We start from the raw sequence: 23713 nt of genomic DNA on the forward strand, positions 1-23713 counted from the left end.
ACTCGTGGCCCTGAGGCACCTCCCTGAGGAGTCACTCCATCATCTAATCCTGCATGGAGGGGGATCCCGACTCAGAACAGAGACTCCGTGGGCAATTATTCAGTAATCCAGTGGGAGGGGACCCTCCAGAATAGCCATTAGGGGAGGCCAGTTTCAAAAGATGTCCGTAATGCTGTGAGGACCCACTGCTCTCCAGGTAGATCGAGGACCAGCAAAGGCCTGATTCAGGAATACGCAGGGTTTCCATCGATTATGTAGCAGCATTTCCTCTGCCTCACCAGACAGGTGCCCAGGAGGTGGCCAGGTAACTGCATTGATGGGCAGGTGGGCCAGGCGATTTCTAGTTCTTTCTGAACCCTGAGACTCTACAGTGTCTCTCCTGGGAGAGGGGAGCCCTGAGAGAAGGGTGCCACGGGGACAGCAACATCAGGGACATTTCAGCCAGGTGAGATCTGAGTGCATAAGGAGCCAGAGGCCAACGTTCATCTACTGGCCGTAAAGAATCAGAACCAAGGAAGAGTCATAAAGCCAGCAAACAGCACATTATTTTTGATACACGTTCTCATGGTCAAGGCTTTTCTTGATTTTACTGTTAGAAGGTTTGCTTAGGGACTGACATCCTTCTCCTTTCGCAGCCTTTTGAAAATTATCAGCTTTAATGAATCGTATTTAAAGATTCAAACCCCATGTGCTTCTGAGTAAATGACCTTGCTGGACCCAAGACCCAGCTCCCTGTGCCTGTAGCTCAGAAGTGATTCGGGGTGACTAGTGCCGAAACGACTCAGCTATTTCTGGCTTGCTGACTTTTCCCTGGTTGACATTGACTCCTCTGGAAGCTCCAATCATAGCTCCTTTCTGCCTCATTAGCTGTCTGCTCAGCAATGGCAGTCGGCTCTCCATGGGTCCCTGTCATGTCTATAACTGTGTGTGAGTAGGACCCGCCCCAGTGTCTAATAGTCAGCCAGAAACCTGCGTACCCTAGAATGTTCTGAGTGTCCTTATCGTACGCTCAGATGCGTAACTCCTCCTCCTGTCATTATTTGTGGTGAAAAGCAGGGGAGGAAGTATTGGCCATGGACTCAGTGGGGCAAATGGGGAGAGAGCAAACTCCATGCATCATTGGAATATCCTGAATAACTGGATCTGAATAATTGTCTGAAGAGTTAAGTTGACATTCTGAGAATTCAGGTTTGGGGCTTTGTCGCCACATATCTGTGTAATGCTTCTCTGAGGCTGCAGGGGGAGAGTCACGCTTCTTGTCTGCCATCCACTGAGCCCATGTCATGGATGCTGTGTCATTCACATGCCTGTCATGAGGCTGAGGCAGGTGGGGCGGGGTGGATAGGGTGAACTGACCTCCTTATTTCAAAGAACCTTGCTTGTGTCATTCCTGGTGTTTGAGAAAGGGCCTTTCACGTAGCGAAGGAAACCTATTCATGATGCAGGACCACTCTTTGATCCCTGCCTCAAAGAGGGTATGGACAGATGGACAGAGGTCAAATTCCCCACCTCTGTGAAGGTTTTGCAGGTTTGATTCACCTTCACTACCTCAGAACCCAGCTCACTAGATTAATATTTGTCCAACGCAGTGTTAGCTTGTTAGAACTTCACACGTCGTCATTAGTCTTTCTGTGAACATGTAGGATGTGACACAAAAGTTCTTGATTCACTGGTGGCCTTACCTCTCTTAACCATACGGTCCCCTGTCAGGAAACAAGGTTGCCTTAGAATTTCAGAAGCATCTAAGGGTCTGGCGGATCTGTAAACTCACTTCAGCCCCATCCGTGGAACTGCACACCTTCTAAGAAGGCAAATGTTTCCAGGTGCTTTCCTCATGGCCATTCGCACAGCCTGCCCTTGCTTTTGCTGCCTGTGATTTCTGATGCTGTGTTAACCCTACTTTATCACATACCTTCTCTCTTCACCTAATTACGTAGGCAGATTATGCGTCAGAAATTGGCCATGGCAAAAAAACAGACGTTGACTCGGCACTGGTAGTGAACCGGGATCCTGCTTTTTGTTTGAGAAGAGGTACATGTTGCCTTCCCCACCTTCATTCTCAAAGAAAAACTAATTTCTCAACAAGGTTTGGATTCAGCCCTATATCACACTGTGCAAAGCCCATATACATGAACTGTTTTTGGTGGTTGTTTTTTTTTGGCCGCACTGCAAGGTGTGTGCGATCTTAGTTCCCCCAGTCAGGAGACTAGGAATCGAACCCGTGCCCCCTGCAGTGGAAGTGTGGAGTCTTAACCACTGGACCACCAGGGAAATCCCATGAACTGGTCTTTAGCTGCAAAATGGCCCTCTAAGTTCCCACCCTTCTAGACCAGGGCTGCTGTATGCTCAGTCAATGCAAAGAGAGTTTGATCTACTTCATGTATTAATTTTAAAATTTATTTTTTTAAAAATTGCACCACGCCCTAGTCAACCTCAGAAGACAGGGCAATAATAAGATGGGAAGCACACTGTGATGAGGTCGGCTGCCCTTGGAAAGCAGTCTCTGTGAGCCCCATCTCCTGGGTGATTTCCTTGTCCAAGCTGCTTCCTCTGCTGCCCTTCTCTTCCTACCTACTTACATGCAAATCACACCCAAGTGTTAACACAGGGACTACGCCCACCCTCATGGATAACTGGGTATTTTGTTGGGCATATGTGTGGCCATTAGATTTTTCCAGAAGTGGGAGCAGCAACAATTGAAAGCCCCTCCGTGTTCCCCTTCCTCCTTTCCCAGTGAGGCTTAGTGGCTTTGGTTGGAAGAATTTATGCAAACCATTTGATGAGAGCTGTACAGGGAACAGGGATTTCCAGAGAAATGTCTCCCTATTTGGTAGATTAACTTGGCAGCTGCCTCAAGGTCGGAGGACCCCAGCCCCACTTCCACCCCCCCCACACACACACCTGCAGAAAGTCAGTTGCTTTGGAGATGGGGTTGTTGACATTAAAATCTCTGCCACGTCTACCTCTGTAAAGAACCACAACTTATCTAGTTCACCAGAGCATGAAGCTGTAGTTGTCAGAGACCCTAAAAGCCTTCACCATATCGTAGCTATTTGTAGTTGCAAGGATAGAATATCCACCTTCCACATTCCATTCTTCAAGTCTGAAAATAGACAAACAAGTTGGATAGAAACTCTGCTAAGGCTTGGGGCTCAGGAAAGATCAATGAAATCAAGACACAGGACTTAGGTTCCTGTCCTGTGCCTTCTGCATCTGACTCTGGACATTTAATTTCTTTGAGCCTTAGTTTTCTCATGAGGAAAAGGAAGCAACTACTCGATGAAAGGATTCATCTATTTACACAACATTAGAGAGTGAAAAATCTAGTACTGAGAATTTTATAAATTGTTTCAGGATGTTTTCATTGGGAGGGTTATGGACTTAGGCCTGACACAAATCATTCTGGGCGACAATAATAATAATAGATTTTCAGTGAAATAGATAGCCCATTGCATTTCTCAAAATGTATTTCTTGCCTTGAAGCTCTTACATAAACCCCTAATTCCCAAACTGTTTCCAAATCTCCTCCTAGGCACCCACTTAGCTGAATGGTTACACAGCCGTGATTACCCCTTGAGATGCCATAAACTCCACAAAGTCCATGTCTAAGTCCACCTAAAGGTACTTAGGCCTCATTGCCCAGTAGAGCAAAGACTTAGAATGTACACAGTAAAGGTAGTCACGGGATAGTAGATGAATGAAGAGATGACAGATGATGTGAATTTTTAAATGTACCTATTCTAAGTGTACGGGTCAATACGTTTTGACAAGTACGTAGCATCGTGTAGCCACTATCACAGTAAAGCTGTAGGGTATTTCTGTCACTCCAAGAAGTTCCCTCACGTGCCTCTGCGGTTGATCTCCTTCCTGCATCCCAGCTGCTGTTTTGCTTGTCATTATAGTTTTGCCAGTTCTAGGAGATTGTATAAGTGAAACATCCAATACATAGACTCCTGTGACTGGCGTTCTTCACTCTGCATAACGCTCTTGAGTCATCCGTGCGGTTGCCTGTATCAGTGGCTCATTTCTTTTTATTCCTGAGCAGTATTTCATTGTATGGAGACGTTCCAGATTGCTTTCCGTTTGATTTCTGGTTGGATTCCATTGTGGAGAGAGAATATTTGTTATATGATTCCAATCCTTTCAAATGTATTGAGATCTGTTGTATGGCCCCAAGTATGAGCTAACTTGGTGAATGTTCCACGTGCAGTTGAAAACCTTGTATTTTCTGTTGTTGTTGGGCGGAGCGTTCTGTAAGTGTCCACCGGGTCGGAGAGTGTGGTTCAGCTCCACTCCATCCTCACCAATTTCCTGCTTACTTCTTTGAGCAATTGCTGAGAGGGGAATTTTGAGATCTATGACTCTCATTGTGGATTTGCCTCTTCATCCTTGCAGTTCTATCAGCTTTGCCTCATGTATTCTGAAACTCTGTTTAGGTGCCTATATTAGCATTGTTATATTTTCTTGAAGAATTTATCCCAAGATAAGAGTTAAAAAAAAAATAACTCTTTTTGTGTCTGCCTGCTTGAATGGATACAGAGAGGTCCTCGCCCTCATAGATCAATACCGTTTTTTAAGGTTGGGTAGAAAAGTTAGAGGGCCGATGGGGAGAGCCTGGAGGAGGAAGATGCTGACGATCCTTAAGACGTTCCAAACGGCTGGCCACAGAAGACCTCACGGCCTAAATCCAACACACCGGCTTCCCCTTCCTTTCACAGCCACGCACAGGGCCAAGCATAGCAAGGGCCGCGATGGCTGAGGTCCCTGATGCTTTTAAGTGACAAGTCTGAACTTTGCAGCCTGATGATTCGTTTTCACCGGTCTGTGGGGCCCTATTTTTAGTTTAGATGTAAATTGCTTTATGAGCTAATATGTCTGTACATTTTAATGACATGCCTCTGCCCCGTTCACTCCTTGTCCTGGCTACACCACTTTCCACGGAACTGCAGAGGCCACCCTGTCGCGGGCCAGGGACTTCCAACCCTGGGCTTGTCCTCTTGGCTGAGAAGGTCCAAGGTTCCCAACCCAAGTGTTGACAAGAAGGTGCAGATGGTCCTTCCTCCTGTCTTGAGTGTTCCCAGATGCTTCCTATCGAATATATCATGAGCTCAGAGACAGAACATCAGGGACAATGTGGGTTACCCACACCTTTGGGCTCTTCACTCTAAAATAGCAAAAGGGATATGTGGAGTCCAGCGCGGGAAGTATCTCCAAGGAAAACCAGCCCATGGCCATCTTAGTTCCCAGCCCAGGTTCTATAAATGTTGTCCTGTGAGGTTATAAAGGTGTTCCCACGGGAAAATAGAAAACATTTCTTAGAAGAAAGAAGGAAAGAAGGAAGGAAGGCAGGAAGGAGGAAAGAAAGACACACGGCTCTAGCCAAGATTCTTAAAGCCCAGAGTTTATTTCCTAGAGTCTCAGAAACCAATACATGTGACCCCAGACCCGAGATCTTAGCAAATTTCTCATGAATCCAAGATTCAGTCCCCTTGAAAATATTAATATTTTCTTAAACTGGGATGAACAATAGCCAACGTTCCAAGGAAAAGCAGGTGTGTGGAGCTCTGGGTCCCCACGAGCTGTCACACACAAAAAGATAAAATAATTTTCATGCAAATAACCTTTGAGACCAAATCATTCACTCCGAGCTGAAGGGCAAATATCAACTCCAGCTGCCACTAGGGACTGAGAGGCGAGAGATGCCTGAGGCCATAGGTCCAGAAAGCTTCTTTTCTGAGCAAGATTAATTTCACAAGGTATCACAGAACGTTTTAAAAAATAAAGCAGGAGACCAAGAATATGATTTCCCATGAGTGTGACTATAGGTCCTGTGTTCTTTGAAATGATCTATTTAATTTTCCAAAACAAACTGAAATGAATGAAAATTTAACTATGTTCTCTAAATTGAATTGAGGGATTCAGGGTGTCAAATTATTTTCAAATAGAAACCCCTACTGAGAGCAGTTGCTTGTGTTTTACAAATTAGGAGATTCAAGCTTATGAATCGAATCGCTGATAAGCCAGGAACCCTGACTATGCTGGAATTTCACTTGGTAAAAATAGAGAGACAACCAATCAGCACTGAGGACTAGCCTACATTTACGGCATAACATTGTCCAGTACTTAATAGTCCCGGAAATTATAAGAAGTTCTGATAATGAAATGCAGGCATTTTTACATAGAAAAAATTTTGAAGTAAGGTTTTTATTTAAAGAAGTCAGTTTTGGGCTTCCCTGGTGGCGCAGTGGTTGAGAGTCCGCCTGCCGATGCAGGGGACACGGGTTCGTGCCCCGGTCCGGGAGGATCTCACATGCCGCGGAGCGGCTGGGCCCGTGAGCCATGGCCGCTGAGCCTGCGCGTCCGGAGCCTGTGCTCCGCAACGGGAGAGGCCACAGCAGTGCGAGAGGCCCGCGTACCGCAAAAAAAAGTCAGTTTTAATGAGACTATTATATGAATATTATTAATGCTTTTTCATTTGTATCCTGCAACTGCAATTTTCTCTTTCTGGGTTTTTTTTTTTTTTTTTCCTGCTGGGAAAGTGACATCCTAATAACTGTCAATTTGGAGACTTTGCTAGAAGGGCCACAAAAAACAATTCTATACTGAAACTGTAGGCTATATTTCTCAGGATCAAATAGCTTCCTTAGTAAAAGTCACTTTAATAGGAAGCTAAACTGGATGTATCTGTTTTAAAGAAATGTAATGTAAATTGTTTGTGAGCAGCGTAATGAATTCATTTCCCCTGGCAACCTGCGCCTACAGCTCTACGATTCCTGAAAACAGTAACGCAGGCACTGGGGAGAGCTCTCTGGGGGAGCTGTTATGACATAGCTAGTTGGGTTTTGCTTCCCGTATTTTTTAAATGTTTATTATTCTGATTCTAAGACTCTTGTTAGTGTTGTACATCCTGTGGATTTTTTTCTGTCTTTATTTATGAATCTCAGTGATTTCCAGGCCTTTTCCCCACTACAACCAACAAAGCAAAGAAGGAATCCACCATCGTGAGAAACCAGTGCCACGTGGTAATGACTGTAACTAATGGGCAAGGTCTTTGACAGATTCTCTCACTCAAACCTCACAACAACCCTGCACAGTAAGAATTGTTAAACCTCCTCATTTTTTAGTGGAAGATTATAGGGGATGAGTGACCTGCTCCAAATCATGGAGCAGCTGGGAGCTTGGTGCCCGGTGACCCCTTGTCCACCACCACGGAGTGTGTGCGTGCAGCAGAATGGAGGCCGTGCCCACATCTAGGATAAGTGGGTGAATCCCCACTTTACCTGGGTTGATGGGATTGAGGCAAAAATAGTGTGACCAAGGGTTCTCTGCATTGACTCACCACTCATGACACATGGGCATAGAGAAGTCGGTTCTTGGCCTCCACTGCCTGCAGTGATGTGCGCATACCTTGCAAATGAGTGCACCAGTCCTTCAGCTGCACCCCAGGCTGCTGACCCACCTGCCTCCCTGTCTCTGACTTCCTGGGGTGATGTCAGCCTGCGCCCTGAGTCTCGCATGCTCAGCAGCACTCGCTGCCTCTTTTCTCCTTGGGTTTATGGTCTCAGCATAGCCCACAGCGTTACTCTGAGCCAATTGCTCAACCATCCCATGCTTTCCTGTCCATGAATTGGGCACAGCAATACCATCAGCCTCCCACGGCTCTTGAAAACCTGTTTGCCTGTTTCCCCCCAAACAAGGCAAAGAAGTCCCGTTTGTGAGGAATTAATGATCTAATTAGCATCCTTTGTAATTCTGTTCTCCTTTCAGAAAGGCTGAGAACACACACACTCTGTGCTGGACACACAATGTCAGGTCTATGCCTGAGAAGAGGGCTGCCTGTAGGTTTATTTTTTTATTTTTTTGCGGTACGCGGGCCTCTCACTGCTGTGGCCTCTCCCGTTGTGGAGCACAGGCTCCGGACGTGCAGGCTCAGTGGCCATGGCTCACGGGCCCAGCCGCTCCGCAGCATGAGGGATCTTCACGGACCGGGGCATGAACCCGTGTCCCCTGCATCGGCAGGCGGACTCTCAACCACTGCGCCACCAGGGAAGCCCTGCCTGTAGGTTTTTGCAGAACTGTGATATCAGCGTTTTCACTTCTCCTTCCTGCTCCCCACCGACCCCATCAATTCCTAGACACCATGTTTGAAACAGACCAAAGAGAGCATACCACACATCTTCCTCCAGGTTAAGAAAAAGTGAGTGAGTTTAATTTCTTCTCGTTTCATAGTCCTGGTTTCTGATCTTCCCTAACTTAGCAAGAGGGAGACAGCTAATGGCAACGAAGCCCCGAGATCAACTCCCTTTATCCATCCCTTCCATCCCTCAGTGTGCAGAACTGTAAATTTTCCCAAGGGCAAAAAATGCTCTTTAGTGAATGTTTTCCTTCCAGGGCTCATTTGGTGGGGCAAGGGGTACCTCTTTTCTCCTTCCTCTGGCGTCTGCGGAGAACATGCTGTATTGTCACAGCTCTGTGCTGCCTTCCTAACATACCTTGACTTCTCTGCCACTGAGCAGAGATGACTGCATTCCTGTGAAAGGATTGCCCATGATGGACCTTCCCAACTGAGTTTCCAGGGCTTAGACCCTTGGCTGTGAGTCACAGACCACGCCCCAGTCACTTCTCAGGCATTGATGACTGGCCCAGCGTCTTGGCTGTACTCTCTTTTCCAGTCTGGAATCCATAATGCTTAAGTTATCCAAGGGCCTGGGGTTCAGGAAGGCTAAGCAGGGAGCAGGCCAATGCTTGGGTTGAATCTTTCTGAATAAACGTTCTACCCTTGACCTCGGCATTCCTCCTTACACCTGTTTCCAGCATCTGGCTCTGATTTGCTGACCCAGCCCAGCAGGTGCGGGACAGACATTGGTGGTCGCCCACTCAGTGGCCTCAAGTCTAGCCTTACCCTTCTCATCCACATTCCTTTAAGGCAAATGGCTTTCACTGTGGAGGCTCAAGGCTTCTTTTGGATTGACCTAGAAAGACTGGCATTTAACATGCATGGTAACCAGATCCTTCCGTCAGGTTGAATTTGTCATTGGCATTCACGGCGGCAGAGAGGAGTGGGGGGGCCCAGGTGTGGGGCTGGCCACAGTTTCCTCACTGCCCCCAGCACCTCCTTGCGTGCTGGGCATGTGGCTGACACGTCCACAACAGCCCGGCCCTCAGGGTGAGGCAGGGCCATTTCTAGGTAAAATGGTATCTGGCAGGGGTGGACCTGGAGCCATCAGCGCCCATTAACGTCTCAGTTGCAATTCAGTTTATCCAATCAGTTACTATCACTTGGATAAGCCTGAGGGAATGGAACGCAGGACAGTTACATTGTAATGGATTAGAATCGTGGGTGGTGTACACAGATGCTCATTTGGGGAAGGGCTGAGGCTGGCACCTTACAGAGGCCCTGGGAAGCTTAGAGGCCGCCTGAGGGCACTGGTTACTCATCACAATGACCTGGCACAGCTCACTCTTTTATTTTAGGCTAGCAAAAAATAATTCCTCTTATAAATGTGGCTACCCTGTCTTATGCCAGAGTGAATATCAGGAAAGCGTCTGTTTCGTTTTGTTCAGTCAGTGAATCAAGTGGGCCGGGCCGCATTTAGGTAAAGGGGGCTACTGGTGTTGCCCCCAAGCCCAAACAAGAGCATTTCCTCCAAAACGGCACCCAGTTATATCCCCTGCGCTAAGTGTCCAGGGACACATTTGGCCTCAGTGAAACGCCGAAGGCAGTTTCACGCTTTGATTGTCAAGAATATTGCCACAAGAAGCATGTTGGATTTTTAAAAATATTCATCCCATTTAGCATAAAAGTCAAGCCAAAGACTCCATTGAGTATTATCTTCTCTTTTCTTTGACACCTTCCTACTAAAAACTAACCTTCTGTTAAGAGCAACAAGCTTGTGTGCCTTTAGAGACCAAGAAGGTACGATTAATGAAAAAGCAGGTGAGGTGAAAGAAAAAATGTTGATAGAAGCACAAATATAATACATGATATTGTTTGCTTTCCTCTTAACTTACTTAGAGCATAGCAACTGTACAAGCGCAGTGGCAAATGACCACTGAAAACAGCCTTGCAGCAGGGGAGGCAAAAGGGAGTGGTGAGCACTGTGGAAAGCTGTGGGAGAGTGCATCCCAGCCCCAAGTGACCGTGCTGCTCAGCCCTTCCTGTAGGTTCTGGGTTGCTAAATTTCTGCTTTGCCAAGAGGACCTGCTAATCCAGATTTTAATGGGAAATCTCCTAATTAAAAATATTGTTTTTAAAATTGTGGTTAAAAACACATAACATAAAAATGACCATCTTAACCACCATTTTTAAGTGTTCAGTTCAGTAGCACTGAGTAAATTCCCACTATTATGCAACCAATCTCCAGAACTTTTTCATCTTGCAAAATGGAAACTCTATACCCATTAAGCAATACCTTCCCATTGCCCCCGCCCCCTAACCCCTGGCCACCACCATTCTACTTTCTGTTTCTATGAATTTGACGGCTTTAGATATCTCATGTAAGTGGGATTGTACTGAATTTGTCTTTTAGTGTCTGCCTTATTTCACTTAGCATAATGTCCTCAAGGTTCATCCATGTTGTAGCATGTGTCAGAATTTCCTTCCTTTTTCGGATGGAGTAATATCCCATTATATGTATACGCCACATTTTGTTTATCTATTTACCCGTTGATGGATACCTGGGTTGCTTTCACCTATTGTGACTAGCGCCACTGGAAAACATGGTTGTACAGATATCTGTGTGAGTTCCTGTTTTCAATTCTTACTGAATTGCAGAATCATACGGTAATTCTATGTTTAGTTTTTTGAGGAATCGCTATGCTATTTTACACTGGTTTACATTCCCACCAACAGTGCACAAGAGTTTCTATTTCTCCACACCCTTGCTCCTAATTTTTTAATGTTTGCAACTCATTCAAGCCTTTTTCAAAATACCATGCACAGTTCAGGCCAAGCAAACACTTGAAACAAACACCAAGCAAACACAGTTTAGGCCAGAACCTGGAACTGTCCTATACACAGAGAAAGACATCCACAAGCCTCTGGCAGAATTCATGCTACTTTATCCCCATCAGCAAGAAATGGTTCTCGATGACATAACAAGGATGATGCTTACACACATCACTCAGCCCTAAGCAGGAGCAACTCTCACCACCTGCTCTTCAGGGCAGGGAAAGGATAGCCTAGCATCAGAATCTGACACTATTTTTTTTTTTCCTTTCAAACAGCATTTGATAGTGACAGGAAATAAATCAAAGGAAAATAAAAGATTTTGTGTGTTTCTGAGTGAGTCTGGTTCATGGATACCCAGGATCTCTGGTCAAGTTCATGTGAGAAAAATGGTCTTTCCTTTAAGCAAAGGTATATCATTCCCTTCAGCTAGTCTCCTGTGGATCTTGACTGAACTGGGTCTCCCAGTTGAGATGGAAAATGCTGCCTCTCTGTTCCATTTCCTGGTTTTACTTTATGACTAAAACTCACATTTCTCAACGTATCTGAAGCCCCATGCTGATAGAGCAGTGTTAAATGATGGTTGTAAGTTTGTTCATTTGTTACCTGAGGAAAGTGCGTAAAGTTTAGAAATAATATCGGACTAACAATCCTTTCTTCCCCTTGGCACACATCTCAGAATAGACTGGAATGCAGGGCAAACTCAAAAGCAGGTAGAGGAGATCAGTGCTTATCATTCTCTGTCCTTTGTTCAGCTTCAATGAGACATCATTATTCCCAAGAAACAGCACTTCCTGTGATGAAGGAGAGCCAGCATTTGGAAAACTATTTAAAGGAATACATATATACAGTGCTCTTGGGGAAGGCTGTAGGGACAATGTCTGCTTATGATTGAATGGGCTGTGCTTATAGAAAGATTTCTAAATTTTTAACTCATTCCTCCTTTATGAGAGAGCCATATATAAAGTTGGGCCACGTGGAGGCACACTGGACTGGGTGATGAGTAACCATGATTACAGCATGCCAAAGGAACTAAAAGTTATACATGATGGAAAGATGAGCATCACAAATACTATTGTCTTTCTTTACTGGGGCGTCTTGGCTGTTGTATATCGTTCCTCACAAACAGTCCCCAGGTGTTTCTGTGTGGCAGAGGAGCCTCTTTGCTAATATGAGAAGAAAAGGAAGGAAGGAAGGGAGGGAAGGAAGGGAGGGAGGGAAGAAGGAGGGAAGGGAGGGAAGGAGCGAAGGAGGGAGGGAGGGAGGGAGGAAGGAAGGAAAGGAAGGAAGGAAGGAAGGGAGGGAAGAAGGGAGGGAGGGAGGAAACGGACATTTATGAGGCAGTTAATATAAGTGAGTCGTGTGCAAAGTGCTTTGGGTGCATTACTTTATTTATTCAGCCCTACAACAACCTTGTGAGATAGGGTGTCACCTCTATTTCACAAAAGAGAAAACTAAGGCTCAGAGACGTTAAGTGACTTGCCGGAGTCATACAGTTAATAAGTTGTTAAACTGGAATTCAAAACCAGGCTAAGCCTCTTTGCATAAAACTTCCTTGCTGAGATGGTTCGCGGCGGTGTGGTCCTCAAGTTCACATAAGTAAAACCAGGGAGACGGTATGATCACCTATAGATACTCAGGATAATCTCCGCTCTTAGCCCCCTGCTCTGGAAGCAGCCTTTCTTCTCTGAAAGATAGCATTGGTCCATATTGTTTGGAATCTAATAACTGACTGAAAACATGAGAGTGTAAAAGTAGCGAACCCAAACTATTTAATACCAAGTTTTGAAGGCTGTAGGGTATTAACAGCTAAAACATTGAAAATGGAAGATAGATTTTAATTTCGAGTATTAAAAAAAAGCACTAAAATATATACAGATTCCAAAAGCAGTCGCAAATGGCTTGCAAGCCACCAGCAGTGTCACAAAGATTCCGTCCCTCTGCAGAAAATACCTCACCCAACTCTAGTTTCACCCTTCAGATATTTCAGAACAACTGTCATGGAAGTTTCCTCTAGATTAGAAATTGCCTTCAAGGAAAAGAGGCTACAAAATGAAGCCTGATGGTCTGTTCATCTAGGCAGAATTCACTCTTCACTCATACAGAATGGCCAGAGAAAAGTACTTTACATATTAATGATATGCCTAGATCACTTGGGTTTTTTCAGGATTCGCGAGAGTAAGGTGACTATGACGGGGAAGAGAAGAGTTCAGCACAAGTGCATAGGCACCGGCTTCTGTCAGGACGATGTTTATTCCATGTCAACTTCAAGGACATTGAAGTGGCTAACCCATTACCAACAGAATCTAGTAACAGCCTTTTAAAAAAAGCCCAATCGGGCTTCCCTGGTGGCACAGTGGTTGAGAATCTGCCTGCTAATGCAGGGGACACAGGTTCGAGCCCTGGTCCGGGAAGACCCCCACATGCTGCGGAGCAACTGGGCCCGTGAGCCACAGTTACTGAGCCTGCGTGTCAGGAGCCTGTGCTCCGCAACAAGAGAGGCCGCGACAGTGAGAGGCCCGCGCACCGCGATGAAGAGGGGCCCCCGCTCGCCGCAACTAGAGAAAGCCCTCACACAGAAACGAAGACCCAACACAGCAAAAATAAATAAGTAAATAAACTCCTACCCCCAACATCTTCTTTAAAAAAAAAAAAAAAAGCCCTATCACACTTGATGTCTCAACTATTCCTTTATAGAAATCTACCTGCTTTAGTTTTATTCTACTGTGGCTAATACGATTCCATGGCCCTTCTTAACTCTCTATCAGGGCATGAGATGGCAGGGGGAAGGATAATCCTAAAGCCATAAGGACTTGGGAAAATTTTAGTGAACTTGAAACATCAGCACCCAGTATATGCTTAGGGTAAAATCTGGTAAAATGCAGGACAAGTACTCTTTTTTCTCTTGAAACTAGTTTGAGTGGCAACAAAACAACATACTTGCTGAAGTTCTGCTTTGCCTGTGCCAGGTATTGTCCATTCATACAGCAGCTTCATAACATCACCCAGGGCTTCTGGGTTGAATGCATGTGCCTACCTCATTGCTTTGGTATCAGTGGCATTCTAATCCCATGGGATAACTTTACCAGTGAAGTCATCAGAATGTTAGTCTGTGTTTGGTAGTTCTCTGAGGAAGAACTGTTTGTCATGGTACCTTCAATGTAAGCAGTCTGCATTTTTACATCAAGTTGCATTTCAGCAAGACTTCTTTATGATTGTCCCTCATTCCACTGAGTGATTATTTTTTAAACTCAAGGCATCATAAATAAATTTCACTTAGGAGATTAGATAGATCAATGACTTCAAAATCATAACTTGTATCTGTCTGGTATCTATAAAAGATAGATATCTATTTAGGAATGTCTATGTAATTAGATTTTATTGCTTGGAGAAAAAAGTCCTTTTATTCATGATTTGCTCAAAACTAAGCCTGCAGTTTTGCAAAAATTACACACACACACACATATATATATATATATATATATTCTTCACATGCTGGTAGAAATTCTTACTTTAGCAGTGGAGAGATTATGTCATGTGATGTAGTGAAGTCATTTAAATCAGGATTTTATTTATTTTGCAGATTTTTCTAAACCCAAATTCCTACTAGTTTTAATGTTATTTTCATCTCAGTAAATCATGTACAAGTGGACTTTAAAAAAAAGTAGAATAGCCTGTACTGTTTCCCAAGGGGCATGCATTGCTGTTGCCCCTTTTTAGATCATGAGTGTGAATTCCTTTCATGGCTCTTGGTCATGGCCAAGATAACCTGAGCTTACTTTCCACTCCTAACAATAATTATGTCCTATATAATTATTATTATCCTTTCTCCTCAATAGAAAAGTGACTGGATCAACTCAAAAAGGACTGGCCTCTTTTTCCTCTGATGCAGATTTTCTTCTGTTGCAGACTGGATTTGAGGACACTCCCCTCCAGGGACAGGCCGCAGCTTCAGGGAGTGGGAATGGAGCTGATTCTCAGCCAGCTCGCCATGTCTTCTCCTTTTCCTGGTTGAACTCCCTGAATGAATGATGTTCATTCCAACTGCTGCACCTCTGTCTGCTTGGCTGAGATTCACACAGGCAGCAGGGAACCTAGATAAAACTAGTAGTATGCAGGTGATGAAAGGGACCTCTGAACGGGATTTCTACCAAAAATATCCTTTAATTCCAGATGACTTAGCTAACACATTGAGGGAAAACAATGCTTTGAGAAAACAGCTGCAGAAAGCATTGGGAAAAAAGGAACTTGATCTTACGCAAATCTTTTATTGTGTGGGAAACATTATGAAGGGTTTGTAGGTGTGATATGTGTGTGTGTGTGTGTGTTTCAGTAACAAGTGGCAGGTGTTGAAAAATGTGGGCACTACTCTCTCATCTCTAATAGGCACTGTCTTTTGTTGTGAAATCATAGTAGCTCTTATTCTCTTTCCTCTTTAACAGTGCAGGTGGTCAGTGAAATTCACTGTTAATTCAGAAGTGACTGATTTATCAATATATGGACAAAAGGTAAATCATTGACCAAAGATATGAGATGCTTCACAAAGCTTTCCTCTTTTCCACAACAGATGTCGCTGAATGGATATCCAGAAATGTTCTTTGACTCTGGTGATACTTTCATAGTCCAGAAGGCTAAAGGCCAAGGACACTTCTTGTGACACTTTTCTAATCTTAGTTTTAGATATGCAGATATCAGGCACTTTAACTAAAGAAGACTTTTCAACAGGAACTGTCTATTTTCTTATGTATCCACTGAGGCACCAATCTGCTGAACCGTAGAATAACTGCATGTATTTAAATATATATATACACACACACAATACACATTATACATGTACAAATATATATATATGTATTTAAATCATGCTTTATTTGTTCCACCATAATTTTGCCTCCTTCGAAACATAAGTTTAACTTTACTCTGTATGAACTCTTAAATAAATGCTGTTTTTAACAACTTAGTCTTACAATGATTTATTATGTTTCATATCATCTTATTGATCCACTAATCAAGTGAATTTAAAGGGTCTCAAGAGAAGAAGCATTCTCATCCATCCAAATTGATTTTGAAGTATTAAACATTCGACTGAATTTTTAAAGTTATAACTAAACTACCAAAGGCGAGTGCATTGTAAAACTAATTAGGTGTGCTGTTTGATTTTAGAAGTGCATAGAGATAGTTCGTATTCCTAAGAATTAAAGTGATTAGGGTTGGCATAGACATACATGAGGTATTTGTGAAGTTATTAAAGTCAAAATGTGCTTTATAAAAAAATGTTCCCAAGGGCCATTTTACAGCAACTACATTTAGTTCTTTTAAGTGGAGGGGCTATTAAGTTTCTCCTACTAGAAGACAGCAGTGGAAAATAGCTTAGAAAAAAAGATAATTAATGGTACCAAAGTAATCGTTTGATAAAGTAAGCCTTTCTCGTGGGAAAACAATGCAGCATTTTGGCCCCTAATTGGAGGAAAGCCCCACCACAGCCCTTGTCCTCTTTTCTTTTCCTCCTTCCCCACTGTCCCCAATTATTTCACATCTTACAGGTAATCAGGGTTAGATGTTATTTCCATTATGAATCAATCTTCCATCTATAGAATTACCAAGCCTTAGAACTGGAAACAACTTTCCAAATTATTTAACTTAACCTCAGAGGAGTAATCTGAGGTGCAGAGATGAGTCCAAGGTGGTTGCAGTGTAAGCCACTGACATAGGTTCGTGTTTTTAGTAGAAAATAAAATGCAAGGAGTTTTGTTTTCTCTTGTGCTGAAGTCAATTTGGAGGAAGTAAGGAGCTCAGGGTATATTCCCTTGTGAGCACTGAAGAGGAAAAATAAAGTCATGATTACCTTTGCAGCTTTTATTAGAAATATAAATATTCAACATTCTCTTACACAACCAAATTGACCAAGGATTGGAAAGCTGTTTTATTACTGAAACGTTTACAAGGAAAAGTTGGTTCAAAGAGCTTACAGATTTTGTCTCACCCACCCAAGAGAATGACATTCTTTTTGGCTCAAACCACAACAAAATCAATTGGGTGACTTCTGTCTGCTTCTTCAAAACATTTCCTCCTGGGTCTATACTCTCTATAAAACACTGTTAAAGACACCTGGAAATAGAAACTATAAGTACACGGTACAAATTACAGGATGTTGCTGTTACTGCACGTGAATACACTTTGTGCATGCTAAGGAGTATGGGCGCTCTTGCTGTACATCCTCTACGTCTCAAGCTATATAAAAATAAACAAATGGTATCAGAGCAACGCTGTGGTACAGAATACTGCATTATTTTTTATTTTTACTTTTTGTGTTAAATGCAGAATCTTTCTGGCCAAACGCACCGTTTCATTTCCCAATAATCTCCATCAGTTTCCTGTTGCTGTGAGCTTGCTGCGCTAACTGCTCAGCCCTGGCCATTTCCAAGACTTCTCGGAGGAGGTGGAAGGTGAGATCCAGGGAGATGGGAGGTTCCTCGGCTCGCCTCTCCCTCTCCGGTGCCTCCTGGCGGCCGCCGAGGGCGTTTTCGGCGCCGCGTTCCACCGGACTCGCAGGGCTGTCGAGCGGGCGCCGGGGCAGCAGCAGCTGCTGCAGCAACGCGCGGAAAAAGTTGGCGGCCACCTCGTCCGGCGAAAGGCGGCTGCCGCTGCTGCCGGCAGGAGGCGAGGAGGCGGCCGAGAGCGGAGCAGCGGGGCTCTTATTGAGGCTACCCAGGCGGAGGAAGTACTCCTCCCCCATGCGGAGCAGGCCGGGCCGAGCCTGCGGCTGCTGAGACTGCGGCGAAGGCTGGAAGAAATCCAGGGGCTGGGGGTGCTGCGAGGCCTGCCGGGCCCCCGGGACGGGCCCCCGGCTAAGGAGGGCCCTGCATGGCGGGCAGGGCAGGAGAGCCACCAGCAGGACGCCCGCGGACACGAGCAGCGGCAGCCGCATGTTAGGGGCGCTAGGTGCGGCACCCAGGTGGGCAGAGGGCGGAACGAGAGAGAGAAAGAGAGAAAGCAAGAGTTGATCAGAGTTGCGTTCAACTGGGAGGTGCACTCGGGGGATGGGGGGCTTCCTACAGGACGACACCCACAGACCTGGCTCGGGGGCTCGGGCGGGCGCTGTCCGCGGTGCTGAAGCGCGCAAACTCGGACTTCCAGAGTTGGAGGCAGGCCGAGACGGGGAGCAGGAAAAGGGACGCCTGCGGGGCTCGGCGCCAAAGCTCAGCCCCTCATCAGGCCGGACTGACTCTTCTTACGAGACTCACGAAGGGACGGTCCCTGAGTGCCCTTTGTAACGGTCCCCCAAACCAATCCCCCGAGCCCTAGAGAAGACCTACAAATGTAAGATCTCACCTGTTCTACACATCTCCCCCCACCCCCCACCCCACCCTTTCCGGATGTTTCAGCGTTTTCCTCCGAACTGAGAACTGCTGCCTCCTCCTCGTCGTTTTCCATCCCAGCCCTTGCATCCTTCTCTCGGCGGTTGGGATGGATGGGGGGCTCATTTACGCAGCCAGCGAGGGATAACTGCCAGTTCGGGTAACGATGAGCAGCCGTCTAAGTTCGCTTTAGCCACATCCCAGCTACTATCGGAATCCTGAGGCACAGTCGGTAAACACACACACGCGCGCACACACACACACACGCACACACACACACACACACACACACACACACACAAGCACGCCTAGGGACAGCTGGCTGCGCGGCGCACACCGTGGCAGCTCAGGCAGTGCAAAGTTGGAGGCGCGTTTCCGTCTAGGCGCTCCCTACCTTCTGAGGCGCTTCTGCAGGTGAGCGGAGCGCTGCGCCGCTCTGCAGAGGAACGGCTCCGGGGCTTTCTCAGGGCTTTTCTTCCCTTCTCCTTTCTTTCCCCACTCTCTTCTTCTTTCCCTCTTCTCTTTCTCTTCAGTCTCTCAACGGACTTGGGCTCCGAGTTTCTCCACACCAGAGCCCGGAGTGGGATTTTATAGCGTCGACCCTCTTCAGAAACCACGCAGCATTTGCCTAATAAGCTGACGCTCTCTTGACAGCTCGATTGCGTGCTGCCTCTGCTCCTGCATAAATCACAGGGCCCTGCCGGGGAACGAGGGGCAGAATTTTTGCTCTCTCAACACTGAATCTCACATCCAATTATATCAACAGATATTTATCGCCTCCTTGGTGACGTCAATGAGCCCTAAAATGGAAGGGCTTCTTATGACTTGTCCATTGACAAAAATTCTTGAATGAGATTTCCCAAGTGTGAAAACATACTGACCTCTTACTAGGAAAGGCCAAACTGAAGGTCAGGAAAGAGACAGTGACTGAGAGGGGAGAGGAAGGGAAAGAGTGAAGGAAGGGAGGTCTATCAACACACGGTCTTGTGGGAAAAGCAGTAACCAGTTATGGGGGGGCTCTGGATCCTCCCCTCCCCTCTCCCACCTAACTTCTCTGACCAGCTGTGTCAGGCAACACCTCAGTATTGGAAAATATCCCTTTGCTAAAGTGTCCCATTACCTTTCTGCCCGGATAAGAATGAAGAACAAGGAGATGGGAGTGCAGAGACGTCCAGCTTTTAAGCCTCTAACTGCTTTTTCCTCCCAAGAACAGATGAAGGAATTACGAGTCTGCAGAGGCAAGACCAATAAGTCTCTTGAAACACTGCCCAAGTTTTTAAAATGATGCAAGAGCTACTCCCATGATGAAGAGGCACAAACCAGGTTCAGTCAGGAAAGATTTTAAGTTCTCCCAGAAACTCACTGTTCCTCCTTTGTCTCTTCTCTCAGAATCTGAAATTAATTTTGGACTTTTCTGTCTCCAAATTAGAGAAAGTACCAGTGAGAGGTGAGTGAGTTAAACGATCTTTATCTAGTTTACTCAATGCAAGCCCAATGACAGGAGCATTCCTTCTAACTTCCTATTCTATAATGGGAAAGGCTTAAACTGCTTGATTACAGGGCTGAATTTGTCAGTTACATGTTTTCACTGATGAAAAGATAACCTAATTCATTTTAGTTCCAAATACTATTAATATCCATGATACTATCCACATCAGGAGCACCCAGGTTGTTGTTTTAATTATTTCTTTTTCCAAATTCAAATGTGCTGCATGGGAGACTAGTAAATAAATAAATGTTCTCTGGCAGTACCACAGAATGGAATGCCTATAAAACCACACTCAAATTTCAAAATAAATCGATACTATCATATAGGTGGGAGGCAGTTACCTCTAATTCTGCAATTCAAAATTCAATTCCAAACTCTGGTGTCTATGATTCAATTCAGCTTCTATATAACCATCAGAGCTGTTTATCAGAAATTTCCTTTTCCTCATTCCTGGTTACCTCTGCTACTTCCTTTGTAGCTACTTCCTTTGTAGCTAGCATGACAAATGATGCAATGCTTATTTCAACTCCTATTTTTGGGTCTATAATAATCCACAACTGCTCTTAGAAGCAAAAGGAAGGTAGAAAGAGAAATTCTGGCAGTTTCCAGAGAAGTCAGCCCATAGTTGGACCATTGCACTATGGAATGTAGTTTTGACATAAGAGAACAGAGAAAGAAATGTGTCTTCTGGGGAAGATGTGAGTTGTCAATAGAAGATCATAATTATGAAATTGGTTGAGATTTTAGAGGAAAACTGTGTTTTATGTTAGTAAGAAAAGAACCCTCTTCTGTCCCCATTGGCATATCTCAGCTTGGATACCAACCTGGAGGTGACAGTAGATTTGAAAGGGGAAGTTGAGGTTCACGGATACAGAAGAACTAGGAAAGGGATAAGACCATGGGTTTAGCTGGGGAGACGTGGGAGGTTCCTCCAGAGAAGATACAACTTACTCTAGGCTTTGACTAACCCCAAACCTTTTCAGATCTCTCTCCTCTTGGGCCATATGGAGGATGTTGTTTTAGTATGGCTCCCTCATCACTGCTGAATCCTTGCTGTGAGATTTTCCTAGAGTAGGCAGTTGGTTGGGCAAAGTGGCTCTGACTAGGGGTGAAGAACAAAAGGCCTAGATCTCAGCGGAGGAGGAACTGTGCAGAGTAGCCCCTACTCGCCACAATTTAGCCAAAAGTTAGATCTCATCAAATCACTTAGCATTCACATTAGAAATGACTGGAAGAGATCATTTAGTTTTAATGAGAACCAGAGAGGTTAAGGGACTGACCTGAAGTCTCTCAGCTAGTTAGTGATAAAAGTCAGAATTAGAATCCAGTTCTTTTGACTACCAGCTGTAGTATTTCCATAATATAACAATACCCTTTGAACCGCCTTTTCCAGCAGAGAGACACAGAAACAAATTGAAGTGAGAAGTTGAATTTAGGTAAAGCAACATGTTCACACACCCATCCTGAGTTACCTTTTCTCCGACTTTTGTATATTGATAAATCTCCTAACGCGTAAGATCACAGGGATTCTCCGTGCATGCTGATGCCCCAGCACCTGATCTCTGTGCACACACTGCAATTCACCTGTCAGCTGAATCTCATCATTATAACATGAGAGTTTTAAAGGCATTGCCAACTTACGTTGCATTAATTTGATTTTCCACCTTAGTTTACTTTGGAAAAAAAGAGATCTTTTGATAAAGTATATATGCGGTTCTCAAAATAATGATACAAATGTGTGATTGAAGAAATAACATATTGCAACAGGACTTATATGTACAGCAAACTAAATACCCAAGTCTGTAAAAATCACCACTGACAGGTTCAATCTTACATGTAGGAATAACTTCTTGAAAGGATTCACTGGAGAACCAATTTAAATGCTTTTAGAACCTAAAAACACAATCCAAAAAATACGGGCACAAAACAAGGATTACTTCATGCTTTCAACCGCATTTTTGAATAAGAACATAATACAGGGTATAGTTAAATTTAAAAAGATGGCACAGAAGTCCAATGAATAAAGAAATATTAGAAATAATAGGTACCTGCTGGGCATATTCCTGCCATCTGCATCTCCCTGACTTTTGAGGAGATCCCAGCATATGCTTCTACTAGCAAAGTTCATGGCAAATGAAGATGTAAGCCAGGTTTGCTAACTGAAACATTTGTTGAATGAAATGAATCTCCAATGACAGCCTTTAACAGCGCCAAGGGTGGATAGGTGGTTTGGCAATCGTTTGTAACTTCCATAGGTAGGGCTACGGAGAGGACCTCAAACAGCACAAATATCTAACTGCTTCACTAGTAACAGTAACTTTTATTAATCTCTTCTGATTATCAAAGCCATTCATCCTCCTTACAGAAAACTTAGAAAAATTGGAAAAGTATAAAGAGGAATACAAAATTCCTCACATTCCAGAATATAATCTCCATTAATATTTTGTTGTTTCCCTTGAGAATTTTTCCTGAGCTCATGTATTTTATGTAATTGGGATCAGACTGTGTTCCTAATTGTGAATTTCTGCCTAACAACAACTCCTCTGCCTCCCCCTCCTCTTAACTTAAAAGTAATTGCTCAGAGGAATCTTTCCCAGATTCCTAGATCAGGTTTGGGACCTATGCTCTATGTTCTCCTAACATCATGAATGTCCTCCATCATAACGCTCACATTTTTACATCCTTACTGGTACAATATGTATCTTCCTTGGTGGACTGTCAAATGTGTGGCAGAGACTTGATTTTCTTTATAAACTGCCATTTTTGTTACTCCAGCCCCTAGCACAGTGCTGAAACATGGTAGATACCCAATAAACCTTTTGAAAGGATGAACCGTAGACAATGAATGGAGTATTTTTAAAAATCTACAAACCTACCATATAGAAATTACTAGATAACATTTTATAACTAAAAATTTATAATCTACTTTTTTCCACTTAAAATAATATCTCAAACATTTTCCTATATCTAAATGACATCTGTTTGATTGACTGCATGGCATTCCGTCAAAATGTACCCCTTTCTGTTCATTCTTCATTGTTGATCACTATCCTAATGATCTGCTTTTTAATTTTTCTTCTACATCTTACCCTTGCACCTTTAAGTAATACATTCAAAGAGTCTCCTGATCCTTCCTATATAAGCAATATCTCTTAACTCTCTGGATTGTAAAATGAGAATGTTAGTATCCTTTCAGCTTTTCACACACCCTCCTGCACCTTGATATCCCAGGATCTCTCAACTGTACTTTTAAATTGTCAGTGTTAATACTTACATAGCTATAGTTAAAGCACTCTGTGTGTGGACTATAGATTGATCTAAAAGTTAAAAATCAATATAGTTTGTAATTATTGACTATGTAAAAAGTGTTCACTGCAGAACAAAGTCATAGACTCTGATATATTTCCTTTCTTGTTTTTGTTTTTCTACAATTACCAATTACTTTTATATTCCCAGTTTGGTTTTTCCCAGAATTACTGTCTTACTTTTCTTCCCAATTTCTTTCAGATTTCAATTACGACAGCAATCTATCAAAGCCCTTCCCAGTTTTCTTTGGTTTTTTTTTTTTTTTTTTTTTGTGGTACACAGGCTTCTCTCACTGTTGTGGCCTCTCCCATTGTGGAGCACAGGCTCCGGACACACAGGCTCATTGGCCATGGCTCATGGGTCCAGCCACTCCGTGGCATGTGGGATCCTCTCGGACCGGGGCACGAACCCGTGACCCCTGCATTGGCAGGCGGACTCTCAACCACTGTGCCACCAGGGAAGCCCCCCTTCCCCTATTATTAAGACCCCTCTACTTGAGTACTCTAACCTGCTGCTTTCGGACTGGTCTGGTGCACAGCTCGCTTCCTGGGACTTCTCTTTTCTGTTTATTGATTGAATTCACTATCCAGAGTCGTATGATTTATTCCTTCT

At 44.2% G+C, this 23713-nt stretch overlaps 2 protein-coding genes across 4 annotated transcripts in view; one reads left to right on the plus strand and one right to left on the minus strand.

The window, feature by feature from the left end:
• TRIM55 (tripartite motif containing 55) overlaps positions 1–16011 on the plus strand; it is a 42588-nt gene extending 26577 nt beyond the window's left edge. For both annotated transcript variants that reach the window (XM_060035157.1, XM_060035158.1), the window contains one exon: positions 14858–16011. In XM_060035157.1, coding sequence (XP_059891140.1) covers positions 14858–14980 — 123 coding nt within the window. In that variant the 3' untranslated portion in view covers positions 14981–16011. The remainder of the gene's footprint in view (positions 1–14857) is intronic.
• A 766-nt stretch (positions 16012–16777) lies between these two features.
• On the minus strand, positions 16778–18976 carry CRH (corticotropin releasing hormone). 2 transcript variants are annotated; one of them, XM_060035159.1, is made up of 2 exons: positions 18701–18976; positions 16778–17886 (listed from the first exon to the last, which is right to left on the minus strand). In XM_060035159.1, the coding sequence occupies exon 2, from the start codon at positions 17874–17876 to the stop codon at positions 17295–17297; it is 582 nt and encodes a 193-aa protein (XP_059891142.1). In that variant the 5' UTR covers positions 17877–17886; positions 18701–18976; the 3' UTR covers positions 16778–17294. The 2 variants fall into 2 exon arrangements, with proteins under 2 accessions (XP_059891142.1, XP_059891143.1); XM_060035160.1 differs by lacking the exon at positions 18701–18976 and adding an exon at positions 18023–18127.
• Between the last annotated feature and the right edge of the window lie 4737 nt (positions 18977–23713).

This window comes from Delphinus delphis, chromosome 17, assembly GCF_949987515.2.
Source record: "Delphinus delphis chromosome 17, mDelDel1.2, whole genome shotgun sequence".
NCBI classification, from domain to species: Eukaryota; Metazoa; Chordata; class Mammalia; order Artiodactyla; family Delphinidae; genus Delphinus; species Delphinus delphis.